The sequence below is a fragment of the Callorhinus ursinus genome, unplaced genomic scaffold, assembly GCF_003265705.2.
Source record: "Callorhinus ursinus isolate GAN/ISIS: 27379988/994484 unplaced genomic scaffold, GSC_fseal_2.0 scaffold31, whole genome shotgun sequence".
Classification (NCBI taxonomy): domain Eukaryota; kingdom Metazoa; phylum Chordata; class Mammalia; order Carnivora; family Otariidae; genus Callorhinus; species Callorhinus ursinus.
The window spans coordinates 10736829-10761547 of NW_027397093.1; the positions used below are offsets into that span (position 1 = coordinate 10736829).

General features: G+C 38.9%; 1 protein-coding gene across 7 annotated transcripts in view; it reads right to left on the bottom strand.

Moving 5' to 3' along the window:
- Window positions 1-24719, bottom strand: part of KAT6B (lysine acetyltransferase 6B) — a 180477-nt gene that overhangs the window by 19856 nt on the left and 135902 nt on the right. For all 7 annotated transcript variants that reach the window (XM_025850520.2, XM_073878767.1, XM_025850519.2 and 4 more), the window contains exons 10-13: window positions 23425-23540; window positions 21532-21673; window positions 18190-18351; window positions 14764-14857 (exon numbers count right to left, since the gene is read on the bottom strand). In XM_025850520.2, coding sequence (XP_025706305.1) covers window positions 14764-14857; window positions 18190-18351; window positions 21532-21673; window positions 23425-23540 — 514 coding nt within the window. The remainder of the gene's footprint in view (window positions 1-14763; window positions 14858-18189; window positions 18352-21531; window positions 21674-23424; window positions 23541-24719) is intronic.

Sequence of the window (24719 nt, forward strand, 5' to 3'; positions counted from 1 at the left end):
CAACAACTAGAGTTTCTTTTGCCCAATACTGTAGGTCTGGGGTTCTGTGGGGGCAGCTGGGATGGTTCACAGCTAGTTATCTGGTCTAATCCTACCCGCAGACTGAGAAGAAGAGCTTCCATCAGCAATGGACACTGCCACGATTTCAGAATCATGCTCTGGGAGTCGGAATGGTTAGAAGAGCAACTCTCCTTTCCTTTGGCTCTCCCACAACCCATCCAAAATTCTGTGTCTGTGTGTGTACCAGCTATAATTTTCTGAAACAGAACAAAGAAATGTTGGAGTTCTAATTCTGAGTGATAAGCTTTCACACAGCAAACACCCATTACAGCAAGACTGAAGAAAGGAAAAAGTGGGGAATACAAATCTGAAAGTTTTGTCTTCAGATTACATTTCAAAGGGAATCTGTCAGTTTTGGGGAATAACGTTCGAAAATCAAAGCACACACCATCGCCCAATCTGACTGATCAATTAATGTCAAAAATGTAAGGTAGAGGAACTATCCCCAGTTGTCCTCGGGTCATTGAGACACACAGTCCTACCCCATAGAACTCGAAAACTTCTGTTCTCAATTATTTTTTATGTATCTCCCATACGCTTTCCAACAGGATTTGAGGTAAAAAGCCTCTGGCAATAAATGGTGGTGTCCCCACCGGGTGACTGACGAGCCCATGCAGCCCACATGTAGGCTGGGGTGGGAGCAGATCTCGTGTCATGTAGATATCTAGCCTTTAATTCCCTAGGAATCTTAAAAGTCCAAAGTGGCTAGAGTTAGATGTTAGTGGTTGGAAAAACAAAACTGTATGAAATATCATCACTAGCAGTATTGATTAACGGACGCCCGTTACTAGGCCTTCAGTTAGTAGGTGATACCTTTCTCAAAGTCCACCGTTTACACTGCCTCCCTAATGCCGCAGCGCTTAAGGCTGAGCCTTCATAACAATTTATTAGTATCAGCATGGCTTTGGCCACAGTATTATCCCCATGAGCCTTTTACTGTGGGGTCACTGTTAACCAAAGAATCTCCGTTCATCTTTCCAAGGACTGGAATGGTTTAGTCCTGTGCTCAGCAGTTGAGTGCGTCTGAGGTTCCAGGCTCTTTTCTAGTTAGGGTGTGCACAGACACTCCATTTTCTAAATTTAATAAGGAAAAAATCTCTGCGAGTGTAATTTCTTAACTACTATGCAACTGCTGAACGCAAGAACCACAAACTACATAAATAACAGGAACTCAAATAGACATGTTAACAGCTAAAGTTCATTTTTAAGAATCAATTCAATATGCTACATTGCAAGCAATCAATCACACTGCAATCATCATTTACAAATCAAAGTACAAGGCAGATACTCATGAGGGTATATACAACTAGGTGGAAGTGTGTGATTATGGACGAGCAGATTGAAACTGTAAATTATGTAACTGTCTCTTGTAATTACCCTACTTGAGAACCGAAAGAAACTTCCCGTATAATTTTGCAGGAGAATGGGGATGGAGCTACAGAATCACTTTTTAGTTGGTTTTAACCCTTCAACAGCTATTTAGTTACCTGTGATAAGGTCAAAGAAAGTTTATGCTTATTTATGAAAAGTTGGCAGGGAGGTATTTCAAAGTAATCCTCTGAAAAGCTCCAGATTATTAATGAAACCTGATGATTTCAATTCCTCCTCGGGAAAGATTTATCTAAATTATTTGGTAAAATGAACAACATTTAAAACAAATTCACAGACGTCATTCATTTTATTTTCTCTCTAACAATATTCATTATGGTCTCCAAGTTTTTAACGGAGACGTATCTTCTGCTTTGGTAGGAAAAAAAATCTCATTAACTTTCTTAAATTCATGGGGAAAAGCTCCAACACTGGGCAAACCACAGGGCAGGACTTCTAATCTATGAACAGAGAACCATCCTCTTCTTAAGAAGAAGGAAGCCTGTTTTTTTTGCAATAAATAATCAGCAAAACTTCGTTTCAGCGTATTTTTAAGACATTCTAGCTTTTTCTTTCCCTTTCTTAAAGCCTAACATTTAACATCTTTTCTCTTCTGTAAGCACGGTTTCTGGTGCCCTAAAGATCTGCCCCAAATATCAGAACTTTGACACCCACCATTCTGGGAAAAGGAGTGACAAAGGTGCTTTCCCTCATTTTAAATCAAAAAGAAAAAAAGGGAGAAAGAAAGGGAGGGAGGAAGAAGGGAGAGACAGACAGACAAGGAACATAAGAAGTTCCAATGCTGGTGTGGCCCCTCTGTATCATATTTTCTCTCCTATCCACCCCTATCCTCAAGGCCATTCTTTGTCTGAATGCATTATTTTATCACCACTCTGTCAACATACAACTCTTCAATTATGATTCTCTAGGTTTAAGAGTGGAAACACAATTTACAGGAATGAAGTTTTCTAATGGACTAGACTCAACACTTGAGAGGATATGATTCTGGTACATTTCAGTACATTTCCTTCACATAAAGTCTGATGTTGAGAAGCTCCCAATACACCAAATACCCACATAGTCACATTCTGATTTTAAAACAGTAAAGGTGAAAAACTCTTTTATTTTACTTTTTATTTTTTGTTTATTTTATTGTTGTTTTTTTTTTTAAGAGAGAGAATGACTGCTGGCAGGGGGTTGGGGGGAGGGGGCTGAAGGGGAGGAAGAGAATCTTAAGCAGGCTCCACGCCCAGTGTGGAGCCCGATGCTGGGCTCGATCCCAGGATCCCAAGATCATGACTCAAGCTGAAACCAAAAGTCAAAGTTAAACCAACTCAGCCGCCCAGGCGCCCAAAAAACTCTATCTCTTTTAAAAACATCACTAACACAATGCCACCAATAAATCAAAAAGTTTTCATTTTAAGAGTTACAAGAATCTAAGCTCCAACACAAGATACCATGGGGCGTGAACTCCCATTTTAAGACCATCGCTTTCTTAAAAAATAAAAAAGGCAAAAATAAAACACAGATCTAGAAAATGACATTAAACAATACATAGCTTAATGAAAGGCAGCCGCCCTTGTAATCACCACCCAGGATCAAGAATTAGATGTTTGCCAGTCACCCTGAAAAACCTTCCATTTGTCCCATTCCAGTCATCCCTCCTTTTTCCCTCCCGAGTAACCACTATCCCGACTTTCACAGTGTTTCATTATACTTTTTTCACCCAACATATCCCCAGGTACTAAAACACAGTCTTGTTCATTTAAAAAAAAAAAAAAAATCTTTTAAGTCTCTTTTAGTCTATGGGTTCCCCTCTCCACCCCCTTTCTTTTCATTGTAATTTATCTACTGACGAACTGGGGCCATTTGACCTACAGAGTTTCTACAATCTGGATTTTGCTGATTGCATACACATGATATGGTTCAATTTGTTCCCCTTTCCTCTGTGTTCCTGCAGAATGGCAGCTGGATCCAGAGGCTTGGTGAGACTTTGGGTTCCATCCTCTGGCAAAACTACAGGTGATGGTGTGTCCCTTGATCAGGAAGCACATGATCTCTGGTTGTGTCCCCTTTCATAATGTCTGCTGCTGCTGAAGTTCAAGGTCTAGATCAGTTAATTCATTGGCAGAATCGCAAAACAGCCATGTGTTAATTCTATCATTTCATTTCATTTGTTGGCTGGAATATGTTTATAAAAAGATGCTTTCCCTTATTAACTATTTGTTTACCTAGTGGTATAGGTCATATAGGAAAGGCAAGTTAAATGCTTTATTTACCCATTTATTAAGATAATGAACTGGTTCTTATCATCCTCTAAATTTGATTTTAGGTGAGATTATGAATTTGTGAGTTTATAATATTTGGTGAGTTTCAATCAATTGCAATTGTTGTCTTTACTGTTATACTTATTGTCCCGTGGGAGCCTCTTCAAGTTATATGCTGAGTCCTTTTGACAAGACCCTAAAAATTTTTGCCTCCTTGCTATCTAGTATGAAAGGAGAAGCATTCCAAACACTCCTTTTCACAGAAAGAACTCTATGTCATTTTAAATGATTCAATCTGCCCCCCAAAAAGGATATATGCAAATATACAGTGAGGTCTACCTGTATCACATTTCCTGAAGATTTCACCAACATGTTTTCAATTCTTTCTGCTTTAGATAATAACACCGCATATTTTTTTCAATATGGATAAATAGTTACATGCATAACTGAATTGCTTTTAATCCACTCAACTATTCTGAAGCACTTTATAAACTTTAAAACAATTTTGTTGGAAAAAGGAGCATAACATCTATGATGTTAACCCAAAGCAGTACTCAATAGAAATAATTACAAAACAGAGGTTTTTATATTAGTAAACATGAGCATGTACCACTAATACTAGAGTAAAAACAAGCTAACCACAAATTGATGGGGGAGAAAAAAAAAATCAGATTCCTAACTAGTATTTTCCTACCAGAATTCTAAACAAATGAGAGAAAAATCTTTTGCTTTACCCAAAACAAACTGATGTGGGGAAAAAAATAATACTACCTCAGAGACAGCTGAAATTATAAATGTGCTGGTTAGAAATCCCATCACGGGAGGATGTTATCTTAGGGTATTGTGCTACAAACGTAAGACTACAAGCTGGAAAATATGTTTAAGGGGAATGGTTCCCTGGGAACCAAAATCAGGTATAGTCCTCATCTCAACCAATCAGAACAGAATTTTTCTTGATCTTGTTTTGGATAAGGTACAAATGTTTCCCTTGCATGCGCCTGAACTGGGAAAACGAAGAGAGTTGGAGGCCTTTCTTCTCCTATCCTGACAGCCCCGTGTCCCACCCAAACATGCAGTGTCGCACGCCTCGGATGAATCCCCCATGTGTCTGACCGCCCACTGACCTGTGGGTCAGGCCGGGACCCTTTATCCTTACGGTCTCATCACCTAGGCCAGCTCCTGGCTCAGGCCGCATAAATAGAGCACATTTACTGAAGGAAGTGATGAGGGAATAAAGAAGGGGAAAAAACAGACTGAGAAGAGATCTCGAGTCAAGCACCAGCTGCCACAAGCCCGTCAGGGGAATGTGGTAGGTGCTGTCAGGGACACAGAAGAGTGCTGATGAGATGTCTGCATTCCTTTATTACTTACTCCTACAACAAACCCTTTTTTGGCTCACCTACTATGTGCATCCCACTGTGCTCACGGCTCGGAGTTCAGCAGTGAGCCAGCCTGGCCCTCATGGTAATGCTGTCAAGCTTCCATTTACAGCTGAAGACAGGTGTTCCCGTACTAATTATGTGAATTTGTCCAGTAGTAGGGTTTCAAAATGACTCACTACAAATGCCGGTCAGTGTTAGACATCCACACAGACAAAATATCTGTAAAAACAAGCCACCTGCATGCCAAATCTTGAAAAAATTCTGAGCTGTGTAAGGCAAAACAGTAGCTGTAGACCGTATGTTTCTTATTTACAACACTTTCACTGAAGCAATGAATACAAACTATTCTATAAGAGCTATTTATTTGCTCTTTATGACAAGCTTTGTTAAAAAAAAGATACATAAATAAATCGTTAGCTGCACTGCCTCATGCAACTTATTTCTATGCATTCGGTAACAGTCAACCTCTGAATAAATCACCGACAGCTCAAATTTCAACCTTGATGTTATCTTCAACATAGTAAAATATATTGCACTTCAGTCCAATGTCACAGAACAGTCATGACAAAGGCTTTTAGCACAACATATCATAATGAGAAAATAAGGAAAAGTAGCCATTTTCCTTATTATATTATAAACTAGAATGCTATTAAAATATATGTCACCATGCTACCTATTCTTCTGTAAGTCAAAACACATCTTCCAAAACCCAGCAGAAGTCTGAGGACGCAGCTGCCGGTCCTGTTTCCACAAGTGTCATGGTGGAGGTGTGGGGAGGGTATCTTAAAAAGGCTATAAAGGACTTGAGCCCCATTTCAAAAGCATAACTGATTATTCTTTAATGACTGCCTGGGCTGTGCTCACCCAGGGAGGAGAGCTGCCGGGAAAGCCCTGCAAAGAAAAAAAGACTTCGGAAGTTGGAATTTTCCTTCCAAAATAAATGAATGAAGAAATGAATTATCTGATAAAAGCCAGGAAAAGATTAAGTTTCTCTTCAGCCAACTGTGTGTAAATGTGAATTTTGTCACAGCTCTCATCTGTCCACCCAGGAGTTATAGTAGATAGTGGCAATCTTCTTTCTGATGCAGCTGGAATGATAGAAGCTGTGCTTGAACAAAAACAACAGCCCTCAAAAGGAGGCAGGGCACACCCGACATCATTTGGAAGTTAAGTAAATCACAGCTGACTGATTATGTTCTAATAACATAAAATTCTTCATAAGAATCACGTGTGAGGAGAGAAAGTACATTAAGAAAGCTCTTTTCATAGTAATTCTTTCAACATTTGGTTAATAAGGACCTACTAAGTGCCAGGCTCTTCCAGGAGGTGAGACTGCCCCGAAGTCTCTATCCCCAGGAATCTTACTTTTGGTGAAGGAAATGGGCAATAAACAGTAAATATATAAAAGACACATGCAACTTTCTAAATGACTTTATACTTGCTCAGCCTTTAGCATTTCTTAATAGTGCCACTGAAAAAAAGAGAAAACTATTAAATAAAAGTTGCATAAGGAAATAAATACCACATTTCAAATTTATAGCTCCTTCATTCAATTTGCTTACAGGGAACCAGAGGGTTTCAGTCATATAACATGTCCCCAAGAGACACTGTCACAGTGTCTCAAAACCTTTGATGCTCGGCTTGTGGGGCTCAGAAATAGGGGAAAGTGAAATATTTACACTGCAACAGTGAGTGCTTCACGGTCTCTACGTCATCATGGAGCAATGGAGAGGACAGAATTCACATGTCTCGCTGGGGTAAGAGGTGAGGCTGCTCACAGTGAGGTGACAGGCACCAGGGTTCTGGCCACCATGGGGCTGAAGACAGTGCTATTTGTGCCTCCCTGTAACTATTCTCAGGTTACCCACTGGGAAGGGCAGTAATGCCCAGAGACCCTTGCTAGAGAAGTGGGATGTGTCACTAGGGCCTGTCAGGCCAGGACCCAGCTCCTGGGAAGAATCTGCTTACCCTGAAATTATACTCAACTTGCTGTCAGAGAGAAGTCAGGGACCCCTATACAGTCTCAGCAACTTAAGAGTTTACCAATACTCAGGTAAAACATGGCTTACTGGAATACAACCAACTGGATTTCTAAATTAAAACTCCTACTTAATTGGAGAGAGGCCTGTCAGTATCAAAAATTTGTTCCAAAAAAAGAAATTTCAGGTAAGATGAAACAACTCTAAATCTCTGCTTAAAAGTCATCTTTTTTAAAAAAATATTTTATTTATTTATTTGTCAGAGAGAGAGAGGGAGAGAGAGAACAAACAGGGGGAGCGGCAGAGAGAGAAGCAGGCTCCCCGCTGAGCAAGGAGCCCAATGCAGGACTCGATCCCAACACCCTGAGATCATGACCCGAGCCAAAGGCAGCCGCTTAACCAACTGAGCCACCCAGGCGCCCCTCATCTTAAGTTAAGTTTTACTTAAACTGTGTTTTGAAAAGTTTGTAGTGGTAGCCCTTTGAAGGAGTCTGTTGAAGGCAGACTATTTAAATTCCAAGTTGCTAACTGACGACCTCAACTACTATGGCACGTATTCCTGAATTTAGGTATCATATATTACAATATTTAAGCTAGTAGCTAGCATCTAAGATATGGGGGAAGAAGAAGTTTTCTCTTTGAGAGAGTGGATATGGTTACCCTCTGAACATCACACCCTTCTAGGTAGAGATGAGGTATGTGGCTTTCTTTCTAATTCTGCTTAAGGAACCTAGAAGAGCTCTGAGAAGTAGGAAGCAGGAAACCAGACAGAGATGCTTTCTTGTTCTAAGGAATGCTTCCTCAGGAAACCAGCCAAGAGTTATAAGGAGGCTAAAAAAAGACAAGCCTGGGACTCTCTAGGTACCTGAGAGATCCCTGTCATTAGAACCAGAAGGGGTAAAGAATGAAGGTGTGGAAGATTAACCCATTAATTCTCAGTGAGAAAGAAACTAGATATTAAATTGTACCAAGAGGCATCTTTCTTATATTGCTAAGTTTAAGTTTCTTGTATTCCTTATTTTTCTTAAATCCAGGTGTGTGTGTATTGTGTGTGCCATTTTTAAGAAAAGAGAAGTCAAAGGACATTACTGACTACACTTACAACATGACCAAAGTCATAACTTGTAGGCACAAAACTGGGTTATCTGCACTCATCTTCTAGCAATACTCACTAAACACAGACTCAGTTCTTAAATGGTATACATTCCTCACAAAAGCCAAAGAGAAACCCCTCAAGAGAAATCACAGAAAAGGTCAGCAAAGGGGACTTCCTGAAATGATTGCCTAATTCATTCAATCACTCCTACTTCCTCTTGAGATCTATTCCAAGGACAATCCTGAGACACTGCACGATATTTTAATACTGAATAAAGAAAGCCAAGAATTGAACCTGCTTACAAACTTTCATGATTAGTCTACAAATAAACAGACACTAATTTTAAAAAATGCTTAAATGTACAGTTAAGGGATAATTTATGTAACTGATAAACTTATTGACTATCTACTAGTCTCAGAAGACCAAAGGTGTTAGGTTTTTAGACTTTTGGACCCACTGTCATCTACCCTTTATAAAAGCTTCCCCAAGGGTGGCTCAGTTGGTGAAGCAACTGCCTTCGGCTCAGGTCATGATCCTGTAGTTCTGGGACCAAGTCCTGCATTGGGCTCCCTGCTCAGCAGGGAGTCTGCTCCTCCCTCTGACCCTACCCCCTCTTCTGCTCTCTCTCAAATAAATAAAAAATAAATTCTTAAAAAAAAAAAAAGCTTCCCCAAGGTTATGTCAAGGCTGAAACAAACAAGAAAGTTAGTTAAGATTTAGAATTCTTTTAATTCTAGTTAGTATGTTTGATTATTTTAAATTAGGAAAGAATGCTGAATTTCATCAAATGCCTTTTCTGAGTTTGCATTAAACAACTCATCTGGATATCACTTTTTGTTGTTCTCATCCCTGCTCCCTGGCTGCCTTTCCACCAGTGCTCCAGCCTCTGTAGTTTAAAAAAAAAAAAACCAGCTTCCTGTGCCCCCAAGGCCTTGATGGTTGAGCTTTCTGAATTCACTTTTTAAAATTCTAGATACACCACCGTCCTCCAAAGTATACTTCTTACACCTTACCTTAATCTTCTTCTCTGGGGCACTGAACACTGGGGAGTGATTTTGGACACGTTTCTTAGTGATAACAGTAACCAACCTCCTAAGGCCTTTGCAAGGATGAAGCAAATTGACCTGTGTCATTCAGGTGACAGTGCCTGGCACACAATAAGTGCTCTAGAAAGGTCAGCTAGGATTATGACTATTGTTGTTGCAATGCTGACCTCTTTTGGCTTCCCTGACACCTTTCTCCCCTGATCGTCTTCCTACTTCTATACCCTTTTCGGTTTCGTTGATTAACTTCCTCATCCTCTATTAGCCCTTAACACGTTGGAACTTCAAGCACTCCATCCTCAGCCCTGTCTCCCTACACTTTCCCAGGTTGTCCTTATCCACACCTATAGTGGCCCCACTACCGTCTGCCCACCACTCCCAGTAGCTCCCTTTAATGCATTCCCCTGCTGAGCTCCAAACTCTCAAGGAAAGCTGTATGTGGATGTTCAAAACCACAGTGAAGGCAACACGGCCAAAGCTGCACTTGCTACCTTTCCAAGCTCAGTTCATTCATCCATTCATCTACATTTACTGAGCAGCACGAGGTGCCAGGCAGAATTCTACCTGCTGCAGAACAGGAAAATACCTGCTTCATTTCCATGTGTCCTCACTGCCACTCCCTTAGGTCAGGCCTTCGCGGATTCTTAAATTAGTTTTCTTTCTATTTACAGCAAAAAGTATGAAGAAGAAAATAAAAAAAATTGTCTCTAATTCTAATTCTAGAGATAATCTGGAAGTGTTTCTTTCCCTTCTTTGCATATACTTTTTTGTAACTAAGTACATATATATATATATACAATTTTGAAAGCCACGTATTTATCATAACCATCTTCCCATTTTATTGAAAATTCTTTAGAACATAATTCTTAATAGCTAATAATATTCCGTTATATAGATGTACCATAATTTTTCTTAGGGGAATGGTTCTCTCTTACTTTTGACTATTGAGAGGGTTTCAGTTTTTTGTTTCTACTGTAAACAATGACACTGTGGCAGACAAACGGACCAAAACATTAACTCTTTGAGTAACAGGAGTGTGAGGGATTTAATTTTCTCTTGGTATTTTATCTATGTTTTCTAACTTTCTACTATGAGTTTATACTGCTATAACTGGGGGAGGGGGTGAAAGGAGAAGGGAAGCCCACTCTTTAAAAAATGAGCACAAAACATGTCGTTACATTAAATATGAAATTAATGCACAGTGACTAAAGTATATTGGTTTCCTTAGAATAAATTCCTTTCCGATGTTTTTGATATATACTGTCAAAGTTCTGGAAAATGTCTACCAATTTACACCTTCTCCAGTGTAAATATAACAGCCCACCTATGTCAACTTAGATTTGGCTATATTTAAAAATCTTTGCTAATTTGCTAGGAAAAAAATTATAATCTTGCAGTTATTTGAATTTGCATTTTTAAATCACCAACGATTTTTTTTTTCATATTTTAATGAGCCATTTGTACTTGACAGATTTTGGAGCATCGTGGCCTAGAGTCCAAGTGCTTGGACTCAAACTAGAGCGATGCCATGTTTGTACAGCTGTGCCTTGTTTCCTCACCCATAAAGCAGGATTGAAATGTCTCAACCAGTGTCGTGAGGGTGGAATGAGCCAGGACTCTTAGGAAAGTAGCTGGCACACAGTAGGCACTCAGCAAATGTCAGCAGTGCTGCCGCCGCCAAGGAGTTTCCTTTTCTGTGCATTCTGCATTCATGGCCTCTCCTCATTTTTCTATTAAGGTTTATGCTTTAACACTATCAAACCTTTCCTTTTTAAATATTTGTTTAAATACTATAGCTGTCAAAGCTTTGCCTGGCATGTTTGTTGCAAACATCCTTCCCATTATGTTTGCTTTTAAATATTAATACGTTTTATCATATAGACATTTTACCTTTTTATATAGTCAAGCCATCTGTCTATTCTTTTGTGATTTCTTTTGCTGCATTAACACTTTGTGCTAGGATGTCCTTGACCATCCGAAGTCCAGAGAATTGTATATCCTTTCTTCTACTTTTAAAAAGTTTTTGTGTTTTCATTTTTTGTTAATCATCTAAATCTTTTTTTTTTTTAAAGAGAGGGAGCAAGCAAGCAGGGGGAGGGGCAGAGGGAGAGAGAGAATCTTAAGCAGGCTCCACGTCCAGCATGGAGTCCGCTGCAGGGCTTGATCTCACGATCACAAAATCACGACATGAGCTGAAATCAAGATTCAAGAGCTGGACCCTTAACCGCCCAGGCGCCCTGGATCATCTAAGTCTAAGTTACAAATATGGAAATGTGGAAAGACAGAATAAAACCTTGTGGTGGTGCTGATCTGGAATGCAAGGTTACAGTATGAACTCATGACTGGGGTGTGGGGTGTGGTGTGTGTGTGCACGTGTGCATGTGTATAGACAGAGATGGGGACGAGAAGGAATCTCAGATGCCAGGAGAAAAGAGATGGGGTATCAACTTCAACCTTGACAGTCACTCCTTCCACTACCCACTTAAGTTCCGAGCAAAGAATCACAAAACCTGTAAGGTGGTTTATGAGCAGGCCAGGAATTGGTACCATTTAGTCACTTTGGCCAAGCTCCGCAAATGACCTCCGGGGGAGCCCTCTCCTGCAAACCCCAGGCAGGCTGTTCCAGGAAGAGTAAGACAACAACTTATTCCAAGGGCAGCATTTGGTCCCATGGATAACCATTCCCCCTCTGGACAGTCCTGGAGAACAGTGTTCAAACCTTTGGGATTTGCAGTTTTTTATATACATTTTCACATCGTATGGCACCCATGTCTCTAATCCAGTGTGTAAGTAGGCAGCTGGGCAGCTACAGCTTTCTTCCCACTGCTCTTGTCTAAGCTTCCTAAACTGGCAGTTACTAGAGACAAAATATTTTCCTGCCTTCCAACTTTTATTTGAATCACTGAAAATACATCCCCTGACCAAAAGATCCTCAGGCTCATGTACAAAACAGAAATAAAAGAAATCCAACAATTAAAAGGTCCCTTTAAAAAAAAAGAAAAAAAAAAAGCACATTTTAGAAAACCAGTAACCTTGGTTATTTGTTTTGCCCTGAGTTCTGAATTATGAGGCTGACAAGGATTATGAGAGGTCATGGGGTTTATCTCCCTACTCTGCAAGATTGGATCTAAATCATTCTAGAAAGATATTTATCTACTATTAAGTAACTCCAAAGAAGGAGATGCTACCAATTTTTTCAGCAGCCTACTCTATCTTCTTTAAAACTTTGTGGCCAAGGATTTTTTTTGTTTTGTTTTAAACTGAATTTCTATTGGGTTTACAACAGTTCCCATTTTCATCGAGTATTGTAAAATTCTTCCCCCAGTTTCCTCTTCCCTGAAGGAGTAACACCAAGCCCTTTTCAACTTTATTCAAATCATTTACCACATTCCTTACCCCACCCCAGCATAGGGGCAATGTCAAGGGTACAGGAAAGAGAAAAATCTACAGGTTACACCCTCTGCAGCACTGTACTACCCAGACACACCCTAATGAACGGCATTCATCATGATGGCCCTGAGCAATCTAGAAAGGTTCCAACGGGTTCCAGAGTTCTGGTTTTAAAATACAGGGTAGACTCAAATACAGAAGGGAACGTCTTTGTTCCTGGGTTGATCTCTTATGTAAAAGGCTTCTCTATCAGATCACGCTGTACAAGTAAGATGTTACTGTATTTAGAAACTTGCGTTTTTATCCGTTAAGTAGTAATCCCTTTTTAAATTTTAGGTAGAAAATCATTGTGGGCAGTACCATGTATCACTTTGAAGATTCCATTCAAATCAAGAATACACTGGGAATGCAGATTACTGTTCATACTGTCTTACTACTGAAAACAAAGAAGAAGGTATCCAAGGAGTTTACAGTCAGTTGGAAATATGACACATCAGTTATCACCACTAAAGCAGGCGTTGAGTCTAAGTGCTATGCTACAGAGATAAGGAGCCAAGAAGGGAATGAGATGAATCTCCAGGCGGTGGGATCAAATAGAAGAGGTTCTTGATCCGGCTCTTAAAAATGGGTAGGATTCTGAACAGACGAAGGCTGCGGAAGGAGAAGTGGTCACTTCAGGAAAGGGACTGCATAGACAAAGAATGGAAATATGGAAACATGCTCAGAATATTTGAGGAAAAAGAGATTAGCAGATGAAAAAGCCTAAAAAAAATTAGCTGGAAGTAGGTGCTAGGATACCTTGAATACTGAGCTCTGGAGTTGCCTTATTCTGTAGGCACGCAGATGCTAAAAGTATCAAAGGTTAAGGCTCGGACCGTTGCTATGCATATCAGAAACCATAATGTTTATGAACAACTTATAAATGGTGGCCACACAAAAAAAGGGATTTGCCCATAGAACCGATTACATCCAGAATTCTATAAAATAAAAATGGTGACCTCCTGGTAAGATGGGAGAACTAGATCAGGAAACAAAGGATAAGACCAAGCAAATGAATTAATAACTAGAAATGTTAACTGAAAATATAAAAATAGTCGAAAAATAATACTTCAAAAAAATAACAATATTCTCAATGTCAATAGATTGTGCAAATCTGTCCCAAACTGCTATACAGTCGTTTTATACCCCAAGTTTAATATTTCAATATCTAGTAATAAAGATCTGGACTCAGTGTATTTCTTCATGATTTTCCTTGAGCACATTTATATTATGGTTTTTGCATTTGATGTACCTTATGAAGATTATGCAATTTCCTAAATTTTCCTTCTTTCAGTTTAAAATCAGACAAACTACAATCTAGTAATGAAGAAGCACACAGTTCCTAGTGACAGATTTTTACATGGTCAGAAATTACTATTATCATGGATACTTGGCCTTTGTGTTATCTGGGTATTCTGAAATGAATTCTGCCAATGTAGCCTTAGTGCTCCATTTACACACCCCATATAATATAAAGGAGGAGGAAAAAAAAACTACCCATATTTTTTACATTATCCTGTGCATCCTTTTGTATATCATTCCAATTTTAATTGAAGAGACTCTAAAGATACAAATGTGTATAAAAAATATTTCTTGGGCAACCTTCTAGAAAAAAAAATTGTAATAATTTCCGTAATAGAAAAAGGGAAATTAACAAAGAGAGTTATTTCTACTAGAAAGACTCAAAGGATAAGCCACCTAAAGAATTGTTTTTCTAAGTAGAAATATCCCTTTCTTGCTCTGTACTGATAAGATTATAGGTAAAATTTTAGAAAGCTGAAAATCCTTTTAAATAATACTTCCGTTAGCTCTAATCACAAATAATTGCCTCTTCTGGTGCTAATGAGCATAAGCGCCATGGAATGGAATGTAATTCTGCCGGTTCATTCAGGGTAATGGCTTTGTGAGCTAGTGACACTGCCGAGAAATCTAGTCTCAATTTCCTAGAGCACAATAAGTGAGCAGCAGTAAATTTTTCACTTGAGGAAGATTTTCTAACCTATGTAAAATATAAAGAGAAAGCCTATTATCTACTGATAAAAACAACAAAGTACGTTAAATAAAGTTTTATGTGTTACTCTTTCCTTTAATAGCCATCAGCTCCCTGGGTCATGAAAGTAAGTAAAGCACTTCACTTACTGAAGTCAATGAGAAACCGTCCAAATCCTTGCCTTTGGTGCTGGGGCATGATCATTATGCAGGAGACATTATACTTCTGCTGGCAAAGCTTTTCCTGAGGGAAGGAGAAACAGATCAAGTATGTCAGAGCTCTGCTGAAGTGGGCAATTCCCTGCACCTGCCACCGTCCTTTTACAATAGTTCACTAAGGTGAGCCAATGTTTTAGGTCAGGATCAAGCAGAATTCCCCCATTGTGTTGATCAATCAAACTACCAGCTAACTACAAACCATCAACTCCAGGCACGCCTCTTAATTACGCCTTTATGCCTGAAAGTTGGTAGCATGAATCCAAGTAAACATGAGCCAAATGAAACAGAACACAGACAGTACGCAAGAAATGATTTCCTTGCTCAAACAACTTGGGAGACGGGGGAAGAACACCAAACATCCAGAGAGTCACCCAGAGGGGTAAGGCAGGACTGAGCCGGCTACCCTGCTGAACAACTTAAAACTGTGACAGCAATCTGCCTTCTGCCTTTCACCAAATGCCCCAGGGAAACGAAAACGGTATATGAGTAGGTAGGTCTGCGCAGATATTATTTCTCTTGTGGATAAAAGGTCAAAGTAAAAAGCAAGAGAAATAATTAATCTGCATTTCAAACTGGGAAAATAAATCAAAACAAAAAGACCGGGGCAATAAGAAACCCCAAAGCCTCCACACACAAGTGAGGCCAAAATATTACCAACACTATGAAACCAGAAGGAAGATTGGGAAGAATACGGCGGGAAACAGTTCTTATAGTTAAGGAAAAATTTGCAATTTTCATGGGACGTGGCATCAGAGCAGCAATATTTTATTCAGAATACACAGAAGCAGCCAAAGCCTGCTCAGAGAAGATCTGGAAAAGGCTTCTGAGGTTGTGAATGCTCTGGCCAAATATAAACCACAAATAAGATTGACCACAAATGGTACTAACCACATGAAAGAATTACTTCAGAACACCCAGCTCTTTAATGAACCTATTTGAAAGATCACAGGAAATTGTGGAAAAAACCCTACAGGGCAGAATTAGAGATTTGTGAAAAAGATGTGCTCCCAACATTTGCACATTTGTAGCTGTCCTTGGAGTCTCTAAGAGATGAGGAGGAAGAAATAATGTGTCAGTTTCCCTAAGAAACTGGATCACAGAGGCTAGTGTTCAAATAATTAGTCTTCTTGGCAAAGTTAGACAAACGGGTCACTCTATCTAAAAAGAGATGTACTCTGGGTTGAAAGGACTCATCCTTTATGCCGTTCTTTTCTTTGCCCCAAACTATTCCTACCTGTCAATTTCATAAGCCAGCCCAACCCTCCCCTGCACCCCACTCCCACCATTTAACACACGTTACAACAGCTAAATTCCAATCTATGGATAAAATAACCATTCCCTCTTTCCCACCTGTTTAGAGTCCTCTATTATCTTCCTGGAAACTCATATGCCTGTAATGACTTATGCTGAACTTTTCTAGGTCATGTTGGCCATTCTCTAGCTCTAGAATTTGGTTCAAGCGTAACCCCAATGGGCCATAGTCCTTCACACTCCAATTGACACATTAGAATATCGCTTATTTTGCATGTATCTAGACTTTTAAAATGTTCTTCTTAAGATTAATTTTTGTTTTGCTACACTGCCGAAGAATGAGTTTTCCATGTACAGTAAGAAATGATAGTGGCTGCTGCCATGCTGTAAAAGAAAAGTTTTGCTTGTTCCAGGTAAAATGCTGGGTCCCCTGGGAGAAGAGAGGCAGAGACTAAAACTGTCCCCATCAACGGTAGTAGACCCATTGAGATAAGGACAGCAGGCACCATTAAGCATCCACATTTAAACATAGAGACATTGGGCGCCTGGGTGGCTCAGTTGTTAAGCGTCTGCCTTCGGCTCAGGTCATGATCCCAGGGTCCTGGGATCAAGTCCCACATCAGGCTCCCTGCTCAGCGGGAAGCCTGCTTCTCCCTCTGCTTCTCTCTCTCTCTCTCTCTCTCTCCCCATCTCTCATGAATAAATAAATAAAATCTTTAAAAAAAATTAAAATAAAATAAAATAAACATAGAGACATTGAAAGAAACACCATTTTCTTTCTTTCAAGTAGGCTCCACGCCCAGCATGGAGCCCATTGTGGGGTTGAACTCAAGACCCTGGCCGGCTGAGCCACCCAGGCACCCGAAGAAATGCCATTTTCTAACAGGAAGGGACCATCCTGACCACTATTCTTTTTTTCTTTTTTTTTTTTTTAAGTAACCTCTACCCAACATGGGGCTCAAACTTACAACCCTGAGACCCAGAGTTGCACGTTCTACCGACTGAGCCAGCCAGGCGCCCCATGACCACTATTCCTTTCAATTCATTGGAGAAAAAGATCTTTAGAAACCTATACAAACGGTTAAGATGTTTTATGCATTGTATTTATGACCTCTGGGTTGATTCTAAAATTTAGAAAAACTGCAGTTTGCAAAGGACCTTCATATATACTCTGTCTTTTGATACTCCATGAAAATCACACTTCCTTAAGGCATTCCATTTACACTATGCAAGAGTAGAGTCATTAAAATTCACTTATCACATAATATGCAAAACTGTATCATAAAATAAATAAAATACAGGGTTCAGATCATTGACTGTGTGCACGGGAAGTCTTGTAATTACCATCCTGGCACATTAAACTATCTCCTAGGTGCCTAAGAAAAGTTCAGCTTATTACCTGGTAAATCTCTCCAAACTCAGTTTTTCCTTATTGCATGTGAGTTATTATCAGAAGCCTTTGTACAGAGGAATGTGAGGATAAAAGACAAACTATATCCACTCGGTATGTCAAGGGCTTCCCTATGTTAACAGCTGGAGATACTTAGGCTTTCTAAAGGTAAGGCTACTTTAGATCTTAAAACAGTAGCGTAAAGAGTTAAGAGACAAAAGAGTAAACCTGGTCATTATATAACCTTGACTGTCCAAATGCCAGTGTTCCAACTCACTGAGCTCCTGATGACCACAGAGGGAATACAAGGAGGGGAAATGAGAACCATCTCTTAAATGCTACACTACGCTGAAACCTTCATGTTGACACCACTGAGAGGGGGCAAGGGAAATAAGCTTAACATTTAAAAAAATCAAAGATGCTACGTAGTCTCCAAGGCAGCAATTATAATGTTACATGGCTGCTGAAAGTCAAGACAGCAAACACTGCTGAGGTCCTTTACACACTTTCTAGGCACCATGTTTACTGTTTTGTTTTGTTCTTTTTTTTAAATAAGCTCTGAACAAAAACCTGAGCTTTTCAGAAATATGTATCACTTACTCAAATTACAGTCATAAAAAAAAAACAAACAAACCAAAAAACCCTGTTCAAAGAATTGGGCTCTACCAAAAACATTTTGAATAAGAAAATGAAGGTCATACTGGCTCTTGTTTTACCTTAGAGAAGTATCCAACCAGATGACAGCCCTTTTCATCATTTTTTGTAAGGACATAAAAAAGGAATGGCTCGACATCATAATACAACGTTTTGTGGTCCAGGAAGAGCTTGGCTAACAAGCAAAGGTTTTGGCAATAAATTTTGCTCATATTCCCATCAACCTAGCAAAGAGAAACAGACAACATTATTTAACATAAAAATACCGCTCAATATAAAATTGTTTTTATATGGTATTTTGGAAAGCATATAATTTTATTTCCAAATCCCAAACTGAGAGATTGAACTACTCCATTAAACAAGCATGAAGTCAACCAGAAAACAGCCATCACTTGGCAAGTAAGAATTCCACTTTTTCTCTTAAATTAGGGTAATTTTAAGTTAGCTTAAATCTCTCTTTAAGCTACCTGAAGAAAGCCGAAACCACTAATGAAAGAGTCATCATTCTTATTTGCAATTTACTACAAGTAAAAAATGATCAGGCATGTCCTCTTTGTTTGAACCAAGTAAATCTGAATTAAAGAAATGTAAACACATCAAAATACCGCTCAAGTAAGTCAAAATTTATGTTGTTTTCAAAAGGACTTCATGTAAAAATAAAAGAAATGAACAGTATTATTCTGATTCCTCGGAAGTGTAGATTAGCAAAAGAGGATTCCATTTTGGTTTTATCCCAAGCATCATTTTAAATATAATTGGAAGAGATAAAATTTCTATGTTGGGAATACTTACAGAGAAAGTGAGATGAATTTCAACCTACAATAAGTACCATGATTACAGTCTACTTCTCTTCAAAATAAAAGAATCAAGCTGTGATACTGATGGTTATAGACAGGAGGCTAGGCACAGATGCCAATTTCTTTGATCAAATGTAGTTACTTGTTGAAAACCAAAAGCACAGCAGATTCAAGAATTTCCCTAGCACTATTCTTAGGGGAAATGGATATTTGCTAACCAGAGCTCTGTAACAACGAACTTGACCGTTCTCCAGTCTCCTGTGAACCATACAGGTTCTCATATTGCGCAAATTATTTTTAGACTTCATATAACTATTTCCCTTGGATGAAACCTAGGTCCCACGCATAGCAACATAATCAAATATGGGCAACGGACACACAGGATACAATTCTCTCTTTAATTAAAGGAAGTTTTTATGTATTTGAGAGTATGGTCCTTTCGGAAATGGTAGGACATTACAAAAAGGAAAGACAGAGATGTAGGTGTTGATGAGCCAGAAAAACAATGATGCTGAAGTAAATTCTTATCAGCTGTGTAAGGTCTAATATGCATACTTTCAAGAGGGATAAAGACAGGAAAGTATTAATTTATGATTACTCTTCATTTATTGTAAAAGTTACTTAGGAAACTGCTAAGAGAAAAGTTTCCTGTATGTTGTTCTCTAAATATTAACTTGGATTCAAGAATAGGGACCTTGGCACAGATAATCCAATTCCTTCAAGTATTTTTATGCATCAATTTTACTAATTTGTCTTTCATTTTTCCCCTCTGTTCTCGGTGATGGTTCAAAAGCACCTGCAGCCCATTGCTATCAGACTACCAAGATTGACTCTCTTATCCCTGAGAAGACTCTCCCAGGATTTATGAGAGCTTAAACCCCACGCGCAGGTTCATGCTGATTTTCTTCACCGTTACTTAAAGGCAACAATGTGTTTTGTCCTTTGGGAAAGAAAGAGACAGTGATTTTCATTTCATTTCAGTTTTAAGAAAGTATCCAAGGCATGCAGGAAGGAGCCAATAGGGAAGTTGAACTTGTGACATTAGTTCTAAGTCTCAAATGAGAATGGCTCTGTTGTCTCACCTGGTTGGGGCTGACTGAGTAACATCCCAAGATGAACTAAATGACTTGCATTCAGCATTCCCTCTAGCCCAGGGGGCCTCAATGGGAGTAATTTTGCCTCCTAAGTGACACTACGTCTGGAGAAAATGTTGCTTGTTACAGCTGGAAGCAATGTGGTACTACTAGCATTTAGTGGGTAGAGGCCACAGATGCCACCGAACACCCTGCAAATGCACAGGATGCCCCCTACACCAAAGAACTAGCTAGGCTGATAAGTGCATAGTGCCCAGGTTGAGAAACCCTGCACCTATCCTTCCGTAGGTACTAATGTATCATTAAATCGTCCCAGCAACAATATCCTTCTTCCTTCAAGCTTACCAAAAGAGCCTGATACAACCACGAAGAAGGTCTTTAAAAAACGCCTAAGACACAGTTGGAGTTACTGTGTTCTCTGACTGGCTGTTGGAAAAAGTAGCAGGCCCTGGCTTGTCTGCGAGAGGTAGCTTAGTCAATGAGAGAAACCTCTGTGCGACCCTCCCCTATATGAAATATAATGCGAGACATTACCCACCAAAACTAAAGTGAAATGTGGGGCAGAATGATAAATTTCAGTCTGAACAACTCAAAAATAGAAACCTAAAGTAAAACTGTATTTCAGAGAAAAAAAAAGACATCATGTCCGCTGTGTAAGAGGGCTTGTTCTGAGCACCCATGCATGAAAACCAACATAGGTAACAGAGAAGGGAATTAGGCAGAGCAATGGAAGTGTTCAAATGGAGGAACAAGAATAAAGGAGAGAATGAAGAATCCCTGAGAACAGGCAAGAACAGGAAAGAAAGCCTTGGTCTCCTCAGGGTGCAATTGACACAGCTAAACTGGATCCTTGAAACTGACAATAGAACATGACGAAACAATGAAATGATATACAGGCAAAGACCTTCTGCTACTAAATCAGTTCTGAAAACACAAAATGTCTTTAAGAACCCACAATGACAGACGCATGGCCACAAGGGGTTCCTGCGAACAGCAGAGTTCTCCAGGGGTGGCCATCAACCCAGATGAGGGGGGCAGTCCCAACATCTGCTAGGGTCTCACCAAAAGGATTATCCACCCTGCCAAGAAATGGATGGAAACACAGGTGGTTGTGTATTGAGGAGATATGTACAGCTGCTCAATTCCCCGGAAGAGTGAGCACCTGCCAGACATTGGCTGGAGCTGCTGAACAAAGCTAATTTCTCCTGCCAAAGAAAGCAGAATTTACAAAGCGCTGAGAAGATCATAAATTCACTGGTGAATATATCTGGTGCAGACAGGGATTTGGGGGAAGACAAAAAAGTTCATGTGATGAAGTAGGAATTCATCATCAATCTAAATGGCTGTTCAATATGGTTAAACATTCCAAAACACAGAGATATTTTAAAGAGCAGTCTAAATTTGAATGCCAAAATTGAATATACTGTGCACCTTCTAGAAACAAATCAGAACATAACCGACAATTGGAAGAACTAGGTCTCAAAAGCTGAATTTTTTATTTACACATGCTTACCTCAAATACTGAAAGGTCTTTCCTTCGGTAAATTTCATTTGCTGGAGGATGAAACCATCCACATTTCTTTGAGTGTCTTAACAAAATATTTTTACTTTTCATATATTTAAGACAGAATTCACACAGGTAAAGCTTTGGTAATCTGTTAAAATTTTAAAATCAAAGAATCTATCAGATTGATTATACTGTTCAGGAAAAAATATTAAATATTGTTCAATTTTCCCCAAGTCATAATAAGGCTGTACAATAGTATTTGAAAGAAGTAGTTTCAAGAAACGAAAAAGAAAATAGGAAGCCAGTAGTAAAGAGAATGTACAAAGCTTATGTTATTTTTCAATATAATAATATTTGCTGCCATCATTTTGTGAACAAATCATTTGTTTCCTTAGAAATGTTGTACAGACAAAAAGGTTTTCAGACCTGGAACCACTACTTGAAAAATCAATAAGGATGGCCTGCTGTCAGGTGAACATGAGTATTTTTTTCAAATTTCAGATTTAATGTCACAGTGTCAATAGTATATATGGTCAGTGGTGTAACTGTAATCATCTTTTACTCAGAGGGAAGTGAATTATTTTAAAAAATGACCTGTGTACTTATATATAAGGCAGAGAAGTCCTAGAATTTAGTTAACATTTCTATTGATGGATAAGGTAACTTCAAAGTCTGATCATAAAAATATATATCTAAAGCAATAAATGTAGAAAAATAAAAAGATCCACCAACTCTAAATAACATTATACAAACAGATTTCTCTCCCATGATGACTTTTTCTCCACCTTTAAAATTGTAACATTTTTAATGTGTGCCTGATCACACTTAAACACATTGTTAGTCTTGCAAGAAAATGTTTAGAAGCACTTTCTAGGTCTTTGGGGTATAAGAATGGGTAGAATGGTTTTGGGGAAAGTTAGCTAGAGCTCTCAGAACACATGACTTATGATTACCCATACCAACTGAAGCTCACAGGTGTTTTTAAAAAATTGTTCAAGAACACAAAGCCAAGTGATATAAGCTACAAAGAGAAACCAAGACCCCTGACTCTTACTCTGCCACTTAACTTCTAAAACACCCTCCCCATTTTCTCCAGTAGATGATGGGCCAGACACCAACGTGGTGGAGAAAAGGACAATTATCTACTCTAGAAGAAAAGCAAGTTTGTGATTATCAGAAACTTCACAGGCTAAAACATTTGAGAAGATACTAATAAAGTATACCCTGATATACCTGAAGGAAGAAATGTGTTCACAAGATACCCATTTTTAGATATATTAGTTCAAGACAATTTCACAGCTAATCTTAGTTCAAGACAAAAGAAAACTCTAGGATCATTATTTTCTGTTCATTTTTAACAAGTTAGTCACAAATGGTTCTAAAAGTGCTCTAAAAGTAGAGATTTGCGGGAAGGGTCTCTTGAGGCTACCCACCCCCACCTACTTTCTTTCATTTTTCCTTCTTCTGCTACATTTCTGTAAAAAGCTTGAAAACAAAATGTCAGATATCAGAGATAAATGAACAGGCCTAATTAGGAAAATAAACAGGGCAATGAGAAGAAACCACCAACTACTTTACAATGGCCAGTGTTTTTTTCTCCTTGTATGGTTTCAGCCGCAAACAACATTTGTCCAATTAACCAGAGATAGAAGGCATGGTCTTAAGCTCAAAGGCAAAATGTACAATGCCCGTGTAACTAAGGAGTGGAAGGAGTTTACATAGAACAGTGACTACTACTATAAAAAGACGCTGGCAGAAGTAACAGTTTTGGAAGTGCTTAGACTCAACTACCAAAATTTATGTCCTGAAAAATCACCTAATTCCTGCTTCAGAACCGAGAATTCTCCTTCCTCACATAGATGACATTCAAGTTATATACCTTCTGGGCTGTTCCATTACCTTGCATATTCCTGTGGGTAAGGCGAGGAGTACCAGGTTTGGATTTCATATTTCCCGAATTCTATTACAGAAGGGTACCGGCCACAGTCTTCCACTCCACTTTCACACTCTATTTTCTGTCAGAGAAAAGAAAAGAAAGGAAATAAAATATGTGTATTAGAAGTGGATTTCTTCACTTACCTTTTGGTTCTTTCACCAGTGGATATGAAAATCTATCAAGAACAGACACTAATCTTCATGGGGAATTTTCATGTTGTTGAAAACACATTAGAGGACCTTGTAAAAGAATCATCAACTTGGTGTAAGATTCATAATAAACAAACTAATACCCTAAGAAACTGTATTACCAAGACAGGAAATGAGTACAAGGTAAACACATACGACTGTCTATTGAACTGGATGAATTTGATGACTTGGTGCAATGCATTAAAACTGAGTAAATTAGAAGATGACCTGGCTGTTAGACACTCTTACAGTCCCCTGTTCCTCCGTGAGGTTAACAGTGACCCCAACTGTAATTATATCACCAATTGTGAAAGTCTGCTGTTTAATATCCACCTCCCCTTACTTCCCTTACCCCCAAGCAGTAAGCCACGTGCGGTTAAGAACTGTGCCTGCCTGATACAGACAAGAACTGTTCTTGAGTGAAATGCTGGTGTTACGGTACTGGAAAGGAAGGGCTTAAAATTTAACAGCATCTTTCAGATAATGGCCTATTGTTTATCAAGTCTAATCTACGAACAGCAGAGGTAGGTTGAAAATTTGATAATATTTAAGGCCTTCAGATCTTAGAAACTGGGGGAATTTCTGACATTTATCTTAGCCAAAGGAAAACAATACAGAGTATACTGATGGGGCAGATGAGGAACGGAAATATCCAACAGCCCCTTAAATTAGAAACTGTCAGAATTATTTAGCCCAAGTGGCTGCTCCTAAAAATAAAGCTTAAGAGCCTACAGATAGCCCCCTCCCCACACCAAAAAGAAAGTGAGGTCTGTCTGTGCAGTTTGCCATAGAAACTGATGTGGTCTACTGATGTAACAAATTCATGCTCCCTAATAAATCTGACCTCGAAAGTCCAAAAGCCTTACCTGTTACCTGTTTTGGTGACAATAAACTACCTGGAGTTATTATTTTAAGTGGAATCATTTAAACAAATTACTGGACAATGAAAATAAAAGTGATTGTAACTGATCACACAACACAATGTTGTCCTAATCAATGCCAAAGTGTTAAAATGAGACATTCTTCATATGGCTGGCCATCTATGTTGGAAGAACCATTGATAAATTTAA